The sequence below is a fragment of the Polyodon spathula genome, chromosome 21, assembly GCF_017654505.1.
Source record: "Polyodon spathula isolate WHYD16114869_AA chromosome 21, ASM1765450v1, whole genome shotgun sequence".
Classification (NCBI taxonomy): domain Eukaryota; kingdom Metazoa; phylum Chordata; class Actinopteri; order Acipenseriformes; family Polyodontidae; genus Polyodon; species Polyodon spathula.
This window is the reverse complement of record NC_054554.1, coordinates 12,291,043-12,301,002: the sequence shown is the minus strand read 5'-3', so window position 1 is coordinate 12,301,002 and position 9,960 is coordinate 12,291,043. Positions and strand designations below refer to the sequence as shown.

Below are 9,960 nucleotides of genomic sequence, written 5' to 3'. Positions count from 1 at the left end.
AATGGAAGTACACAACCTGTAAGAATTAAGGAATTATTTTGTTAGCCACAATCACTTAAAAAAAATGCATAAAAGTTGTAAAAACTGGAACAAAAGTGGATTTAGTCTGGAGTTCTTTATACGGGTACAGTATGTTCATAATTGTGGTGATTCTCAATTTTAATGGCTACTTTTTTGTTATTAACTGTTAATAACGCACTGTTGAAGCCCATATCACATGGTCAAATTGATTCTGGTCAAATGTAGCTGACGAAGCAGTCAAACACGTGACACGGAATTTGAATCCTCATACCACACAAAAATGCAATGCAAGGAAAATACTGTAGTGACACAACAGCGCCTCAAAACGAATTAAATAAAAATACAGTAGCAAAACATAGGTCAGTGTTACATAAACAGTGGTCCTTTGTTAAGGTCTATAAACTGAAGAAACAACAGACCGTTAAAAGAACACAACAAAAAATACAGTGTTGTGTTTCTGATCCCTACCGCCGCCTTAACAAAACAACAGCCACCCATAGCTGAACAGACCGCTTCTCAGTCTGAACCAAGACAGACACAGCAAGATGAATTTTGGCGCTCTGACGTCAGAATCATCCCCATAATTCACTGTTCTACGCCTGCGCAGTAGCTACGGCAAATTTGAGCAGCGATTCTGAGTGCAAAGATGGCGGGCGGTTCCGACCCTCTGGAAGATATGCTCTTCTCTGAGGTGGACGAAAAAGCTGTTAGCGATCTGGTGGGCTCGCTAGAGTCAGAACTAACTGGCCAAAGCAATCCAGCAGCTCCCCACACCGAAATCAGGAGCACTGCAGCCGCCGGCGCCCCTAACCACCACTTAGGAACAATGCTACCTGTCCAAGTGGGCACTATACTACAGCAACAACAACAAGGACAACATAAAGATGTGCTAAACCAGGAGCCCAGCTCCAAAGCACTTAGCTCCGGGAAAACTGTGATACCGTCTTCTCTTAGTTCCATTCCGCCTTTTGAAGGGGCTTCCATCACTTCTGGGACCGGGGTAAACGCGAATAGTAGCGGTTTACAATCACATGGAGCATCTAATGTTACAGCACTGGCTGCACCTGGTTTAACTTTGCCACCTCCGCTGGTGAGCATTAATCCTGCCATCAGGAGCTCTGTTTTGGGGCCGGCAGGAGCAACGACCATAGGAGCAGCAGCAACAGCAGATCCTTTGAAAAACCACATTGCTTCAACCATAAGGACTGCTCCTCCAGGGATACAGAGTTTAAACGGGAACGGAGGAGTTGTCGTGAACTCTCCTGCCAGTGTACATTTCTCTGCCGGAGCCGGTGGTGGTACAGTACAGCTCCTTAATAACGTAGTAAACTCGGTTGCTAGTACTAGTAGCACTGTTAATTCTAATTTGACTGTGGCATCTAGTGTAAATACAACCGTGTTTAGTGCAACACAAACTGTGTTCCCTGCTGGTCCAATTGACCGGGCAGGCACTCCTACTATAGCGCTACAGAGACCTCCAAACCACATAACGAACATTGCACAGAACGGGAATGGTACTGCAACTTCTACTTTGATCCAGTCTGGTGCAAGGGCAGGTACCCCTGCAGCTGCGGGAACGCAACTAGTAAACCATAAGATTGCGGATGCCAGCAGTATTCCTAAAACAGACTCCCCAGCACAGTCTAAGGTCATTATGACAAGTCAACCGTGTGTAGTGAATTCATTAATGAATCCTACCACTTCTGCACCTGTAATGAACCCTCCCACGAGTCAACCACACAGTTCAACAGCGAACTCTGTGCCCGCAGTAAGCAGTCCTGTTCCTCTGAACACCGTGGCTAAGCCTGCTACTGTGAACACTGTAGGACCGCCACTTGGAGCCCCTGTCGGAGTGGTCAGACCTGGTACCCCGTCACCTTCACAGCTTATGCCCACCCCCGCTCATCCCCAGCAGCCTCGACCAGGAGTGGGCACACCTCAGCAGAGGCTTGTAGCTCCACAGCTGATTGTCAGACCACCTCAACAAACCACTATTCAGCTGCCTCCTGGATTTACTATTCCGCAGGGTGAGTTAAAATGCTATGAAATAAACTTTTTTAAATTGCTTAACTCTTTGAACTGTAAGCATTCCTAGCCAACCATAATCTGTATTAATATGAAATGTCACTTAAAACTCTATCAAAACCAGTACAGTGTCTCCCCCCACACTTTCCTCTGCAACAGTCAGTACTGTAGAGGCTGATCTAGGAACTGAAGGGAAGAATGTGCTTGACTAGAGTGTGTGTTTATTTATTCACTCAGGAGTTACTTACAAATTAGGGATGACAATAAGACACTGATTCTGTAGCATTTAGATTGAATACAGGTAATACTATGGTATTGGTTAGCCACATTGAATTGAGCCAGGGATATGTAACATAATAACCAGGAATGGCTCAAATAGCTGTGCAGTGGAAGACAGAGTTTTATAGGGCACCAGGGCCAAAACTTTCCCTGAGAGTTGAGGAAGTGAATTAGGAAATCTGCTCATTTTAATTACTGCATCAAAGTGTGGGCATTCTGAAGAAATGAAAATAATTTGTCTACTTACAGTTAAGGCTGATGAACTGATTGGCTTTTTATAATAAAAGACCAGTGTACTGTGTCGAATAAGACCAGTGTACTGTGTTGGGCAAGTTTTACACTTTGTCCATAAAAAAACAAATAAGTTGGTTTTCTATAACCATTTCTACAAATATGTACACTCCTAAGGGTTAGATGTAAGGATACGCACAAAGGTTTTTGTTTTGTTTTCCAGAGTGAACATTTTGATCTAACCAAAAATTAATAATCTTGTCAAATAAGAAAAGATAAAAACAATGACTGTTGTTTACTAGTTCATTTGCTGAATCAATACCACCACATGAAATCTATAACTCTTGTTGAAATGGTTTCAAATGACCTACCACCAGGGTTTAAAGTAAGGGGGTTTACAAGGTTTCCAACTGCAGTAATACAGATGCAGTAAAAAATATAGCTTGTTAAACACATGTTTAAACTTTATTACAAGTCTTGCTGCTAATCATAATCATTGAACAGCAATGATACAAATAGAATACCAAATAGACAGGGATCACAAAATCAACTGAAGGTGAAAACACTCTCAAAAGCATCTTGGTTCAGACCCTTCCTGTATACTCTGACCATTTTTAAACACAATATGATGGATGCATTTTGAGGCATAGGGTTATTAACGTTTTGCTGCTGTGATACTGCAGCAATAAATTTCAGACATCAGAGACTACAGTAGCAGCAAATGAGAAACTCTTGAGCTATGTTTCCAAGTAATCCTTTCCATCTCCAGTGCAATAGACGCCCATGTCTACTTTGAAGTGCAGACCATATGAGAAATTGTTTTACAGTATGGGTAGACCTCTTCCTGATTTTTGTTAAACACTGACTGCTGGCAGTTCAGCCCGCATTAAAATGGCTTTTTTTTTTTTTTTTTTGTGAGGACCTCAACAAACACAAATTGTAGACAGAGAGAAGGATAGTTTGCCACATCTTAATGCATTTTTCATCAAGTATACTGGATGCTCTGGATTGTTATTGGGCCAAAACTTGACAAGTGATCTTCTTTTAAATTTGCCTCCTATCACAATAAAACTGGCATTCAGCAAAACCAAATCAGCAGCTGTCAAAAGGTACTGTTGTGATATACAAATGCTGTCCTGGTAACATGTTAAAGAACATTACAGATGGACTAATGTCAGTTTTATATTTTTACCAATGTTGGAGGACTGAGGCAAAAGCAAATAGTATTAAACATGTTTATACTTTTTATGTTTCAAAGATACTGTCAAATTACATAGAGAGTGATTTCAGAATCAAAATTCCAATTATCGATGGGACAATATTGAAAATCTCTGAAGTGGTAAATTGCGATAATTGCAATTTTCATGGTGTTTGCTCATTTAGATTCCACCGATTTATACAACATAAAATACAGTAGTCCCTCGCTAAACTAAGGCCAGGTTACCCTGGGATAATTGCGTCTGATTTTAATAAATATAAATAAAAAAGCATGCACATGTATACTGGTCAATTTATTTTAAATGCATTTCACATTTTGTTAAAATACAATTGCATACAACTGTAACGTGTTCTCTGTACAAATTATATTGAGATTGACTGTACAGTGTAGAAATAGTAAAATCAAGTGAATACCCAGTGTGTGTGTTTCTTTTTACTTTAGCCTATATATTTAGCCTGTAAATAATAGTAACACACAAAATTATGCCTTCTCTGTACATATTACTGTACAATTCGGAAACAAGATTATTTTAAGTTGTAACTAAAATAATTTAGCACACTTTTTACCCAACTACAAAACAACAAAATAGTTAATATTTCCACATTAGCAAGCTATACCATAAAGTACCTTACACATACTGCACACAAGAAATAATAAATCATTTAAAATGTACATAGAATAGTTTACAGTATGCGTGGCTGCTAGAAAAACACATAGCCCACCTGCTATTTTCTAAAATAGTCCTCAATTGTTTTCTGTTGGTATGATAACCTTAGAGTAGCGTGTTTTGCACATAGGGTATCTCCATTTCCTCCAAGAATACCGAAATAGATACTTGTGCGTTTTTCTTTTTTGTTAAGATGCCTTTTCTCCACCAAATCTCGCAAAAGCTTCACAACCACTGAGTCATCGTTGTGGCGGCTGCTCTAATACACTGCAAGACGTACCAATTAAGTATTATTAGAACAGATGGAAAACTTGGAATTACTTGTAAATGAAAAATAGCATAAAAAATTCAGCTGTCATTAAAAATCATCATAATGAATACTATATTGTACATTTCCATTAACTCGGTAATTATTTTTACAATTATTATTTTATCGCAAATTCTGTTTGATGCGATATTACCGAGTTATCGTGAGTCATCCCAACCCTAATTCCAATTGCTTCAGGGCACTACAATCCAAATATGTATTCTGGAAATACTGAAGTATACTAACAAATTGCGGTGAAGAAATTGATGCGATTTGAGCAGAACTTTTCGTGCTCATGAAAGGTAAGAGTCAATGGCACTGGCTGACAGTAAGGTGCCATGAGTAAGGCCCTGTGTAAATCGCGATTTCACGGGCTGTGCACAAATCATGAAATTAGCCCAAGACCGTGTTTTTTTTTTTTTTTAAATATAAATATAATTTAGTCGTTTCCTATTATTATTTTCTCCCGAATTGTCACCCCTGTGCTGACTCGGGAGAGGCGAAGACTAACACACGCAGTCCTCCGAAGCGTGTACCATTAGCCACTGGCATCTTTACGCACTGTAGACTCACCATGCAGCCACCCAGGGTGATGTGCAGTGAGCCGAGAACACCCTGGCTGACCTAGCCCTTCACCCGGCCAGTTACGTGCTATCCCCTAGGAACTCCTGAACTTGCGATCTCCGGGCTATAGGGCACATCCACGTGGAGCGCCTTTACTGGATGCGCCACTCGGGAGCCTCTTAATACTGCGATTTTTACAATATTCTTAAGAAATAAAAATAAATTAAAAATAAAAAAAACTGTACAGCTCTGGAGTGTGCCTGCATGTACTATTCTCCATGAACATAGTGCTGTGCACTGATTGTTATGTAACTCTATGCAATCTAGGTGGGAAATTAAAGTACTACACACTAAATAAGAAAACAGATATCTCTAAAAAGGCTGAAAATGTGTCTGCAGCAGATCACGTAAAGCAGTAACCAACAGGAGTTTACACAGCAATGGAGGTGAGCTCTTCTGAACTTCCTGCAACGTTACTGTTAGGCTTGTAACGATGATAATCAAATTATCAATTGGGACCTCATGATAGTTTTGAAGCAATGCACTATCCGCAAACTTTTTCGTTTTTGATTGTTGTCTCAGTCTAAATGCTGCTAGTTTGTAGCTCGACGTATGTGATCGAATGAAACATTACCGGTTGTACAAAATAGTTTGCACCATCACCACGTAGAATGCAAAATTGTTGTAGATTTTATTTTATTCATTTTGGACACTTGCTTAACAATACCAGTTGAGATCTCCTAGGATACTAAACCCACCCCAGATGCCCATATCTACCAATCACTGAGGAGAGGCCAGAGTGGTTATTGGCTGCTAAGTGTCAATCAATAAATCCTGTTCAATTTTCTTTTTGAAATTGAAACTAGTGTATAATCGCATCAGGAACCTGCACCGGTACATATAACTTAATTGGATTTAAGTTCTGGTAAAAGTACACAAAATAGACAGTTTCTACAGTGAAGAATGAATTTCACGGTCCGTGTCACATTTTTCACAGCTGTGAAATAGGTAGGGCTTGGTAATGTATGTGAGCGAATCCATGTGTGTGAAAGAGATTATTGTACATATTCAAGTATGGAGATGCAAAATAAAATGATCAACTGGAGAATGTGTCGCTGTGGAAAGTTCCTTTACAGGAAAGGGTAGGCTACCTCCAATGTACTGTTTGGAAAAAATTATGATCTAGTTGTATTCACTGAAGAGAATGCAAATTTAAGTGTAAGTGGCTCTACAAAGTCATGTACAGTTTTGATTAAAATATGACAGCAAGTGAAATTCATCTCTGCGACCCCAGCACTGACAGGGCTTGCTGCATTTGCTAGAAGCTGGGCTACGTAATTCAACAGCAAATAACTCCAACAGCAAAAAAAAAAAAAAAAAAAGAAAATTAGAGAATTATTTCCATGTGAATAGGCCATAGTGTTAACGTAGTTTTCAAACTTTTATTTATTTTTTCTCCTTTGGACAGTGGGATTTATTTTTATTTTATAATTTTTGTAATTTACCGTTATGTTTCAGATTGTACACTTTTTTTTAATAAAGCATTTTAACTCTAATGATCGTTAATCATCGTTAAAGTTTGCACGATAATTGATAGACGTCAGAGTTTGATTTACAACACTGGTTACTATAGATCACTACTGAGAATCAGCTGTTGACAGGCATTTATATCCAAGTATTCATCGAAAGAGAGAGGCGGATATCCAGAGCAGTACCACAACTGCTTTACTTGCAAAGAAACAAGAAACGGTCACTTTCATACTCCAAAAGTCCACTGAAAACCGTAAAGCACGAAACACACAATTTTTTGCCTTGACAGAGGCGTTTGTTTGCGCAAATATCCCTGTTGAAAAATTGGACAACCAAAATATCTTGAAATTCTTCAGACTGAGTGTAGCAAATGGTGGATTGATTACTTCGTCAGCCCAGCTGAGACATGAATACTTACCTAAAGTTGCAGAGTATCACAAGCAGGAGATTATGGAATTGGTAAAACAGTCTTGTTGCTTGTCAGTGGTCACTGAGGAGTCAGTCTACTGATGCACAAGATCAGCATGGGTTACACATTGTATTTGTTTTGCAAGACCTAAGATGAACTTGCCACTGACTTACTGGAACAAAGCTGTGCTTGCATATACTTTACCTACAGGCTGTTAATTACAACACTGTTTCACAAGCTATTGTAAGGTGCTCGAATAACTTTGATGTTGATTTTGATGTCAGTGCATTTATCTTTACACAATTTATAAAATAGTTCTGTGTACGTTAAGCTGAATACAATACTTTACCCGTGACACTGCCATGAATTTTAAAGAATATCCCAGATTCACGGGGCCTTTGCCATGAGAACCTCACCTCACAGCTTTGCAAGCCAAGTTATCTCAGACCTCTGCCTTTCTCTCAAACAGAGACTGCCTATTGTGCCAAATTGTGTCTCCTCTAGTCTTGCTTTTTTCTACCCAATTTGAAATTCCCAATTCAAATGTTGTTTCACTATCGCAACCCACTTATTGCTCGGGATGACTGAAAATGGAAGGCGACCTCTGTTCCCAAGCCACTGTCTTCACCAGCGTCATCTCAGCAACGCATGTCATTAAACTACCGAACCCTGGAAGTCAGGCCTAGGCTGGGAAGTTTCTGCCTGGACTAGTGGAGTGCCTGACCATTAGGAGTCACTGAAGTGAGATGAAGCAAACTATCCCTGTTAAATTTTCTTCTGTAAATCAAAGCACAAAGGTCAATGCAGCGCTTCATGTGAGCCAAGATTGACAACTCTGTGCAAAAATGATTAAAACATGACTTGCCCTGCATTTCAATCAGTGTTGATTTTACTATGTGAGCCACTTCAGAGGGTACCCTGACTTATTTCACTTCTGACTAGAAGCACCACCAAGGCCCCTTGGAAATGCAGGTTTTTTATTTTGTTTATTTAGATACACTTTTATGTGTGACGCGACATATAACATTCCCAGCAGCTGTGAAGATTTTTGGGATAAGCTGGCAAGCTAACAGTAAACATTCACAGCTGTCTCAAAGTAATACTGTTGTTAAAAACAGGACATACAGCCTACACTCCTTTTTATTTAAAATTACAACAACAATTTGTAAGATTCTAACTGACAAATGAAGCTTTTTATCTAAATTATCATCAGCGTTTTTTTTGGCGGAAAAGAAAAAACACCAATTACAATATAAATGAATAAGAAACTTCAGATTACTCCCAAGCCATATAATTAACTTTGAATGGTTTATTCTGGTTTGGGGACTTGATCAGGTGTATTTTTACTGTCTGAAAAACTTGCACATGACATTTTAGAGTATACAGCTTTGAGAATCTAGCCCCTTGTGTTCGAACAATACTTATGGGGCACTTATTTTATGGTACAGACCAGAAGGAACTTATTAATTCCCTTAATTTATTGATGAACTTCGTTTGCCATTTCTGCTGTCACCTGATCACTTCCTCTCTCCCCTTTTGAAATATTCAATAAGGTTCCTACCAACGGTAATTGTTCCTGACACATTCTAAGGCTGCCATTTGTTACTGAATGTCCCCTTCTTCAAAGATTAACTGGAGCTTTTACTTTTATTTGGCTAGCTTAACTTAGATGTGCTGTTTCTCCTAGTCTGACCTGTTTATATTGTAAACAAGCACACAGTCTGTACAGATATTTTCTTCTGAATATGCCCTGTAGGTGTAGAATGTACTTTTCTTTCTTTTTTCCTTCAAATTTTAGTAGTCTTCATCAGTTTGTTATTTTCTCCCCAGTATAGTAGTGTCCAATTATTAGCTCAGCTCACCGCTACCACCCTTGTGCTGACTCGGGAGGGGCGAAGACAAACACACCCTGTCCTCCGGAGCGTGTGCCGTTAGCCGCCCGCAGCTTTACACGCTGCAGATTCACTATGTAGCCACCCAGAGCTACAGCGTTGGAGCGCAACGCAGCCCTGGGCAGCTTGCAGGCAAGCCCAGCGGTGAGGCCCCCCCCCCCCCTCCCTCCCCCGGGTGGCGCTCGGCCAATTGAGTGCTGCCCCCTGGGAGCTCCCATCCTTGGTTGGTTAAGGAATAGCCTGGACCGGTGATGTCCAGACTATAGGGCGCATCCTGCACTCTACGCAAGTACTTTCACTGGATACGCCAATCGGGAGCATCCATGTACTTTTCTACCAATTTCCCTGATCTCTTCAATACCACAGATTAATTTCCATTACACAGAATACAGTTTACAATAATTAGTTGTACAGAAATGAAGGTAGCCCCTTCTTTCATTACATTTTTTTTTTTTTTTTTTTTTTTTTAAAGATCAGGGCAAAGCTCAACTTGCACATTTTAAAGAACTTTTTTTTTTCAGAGCCACAATTTGCTTGCTTTCTTCAGCAGAAACTCCAACCCAAAGATTTACCCATCATAACTTCTGCAGACAGTCTAACTTATATGGCTGATTTAAATCATGATTTTAAATCACTTGATTAAAAAAAATAATAATTGATTTAAATTATTTGTTTAATTTACTACTTATTTTATATAGTTTCTCAAGGAAACGAGAAAGTGTTTTTTAAAAACATTTTATTAACACAAACATCTTACTCTTACTGTCTGTAAACTAAAACTCTTAGGGCTGTATTTTGATTACAGCGCAAATGCGA

The 9,960-nt window shown here is 39.4% G+C and overlaps 1 protein-coding gene across 2 annotated transcripts in view; it reads left to right on the top strand.

The window, feature by feature from the left end:
- The first annotated feature begins 655 nt into the window (after positions 1 to 655).
- The window catches only part of LOC121296578 (transcription initiation factor TFIID subunit 4-like), a 91,402-nt gene continuing 82,097 nt past the window's right edge, over positions 656 to 9,960 (top strand). For both annotated transcript variants that reach the window (XM_041222287.1, XM_041222286.1), the window contains exon 1: positions 656 to 2,048. In XM_041222287.1, coding sequence (XP_041078221.1) covers positions 668 to 2,048 — 1,381 coding nt within the window. In that variant the 5' untranslated portion in view covers positions 656 to 667. The remainder of the gene's footprint in view (positions 2,049 to 9,960) is intronic.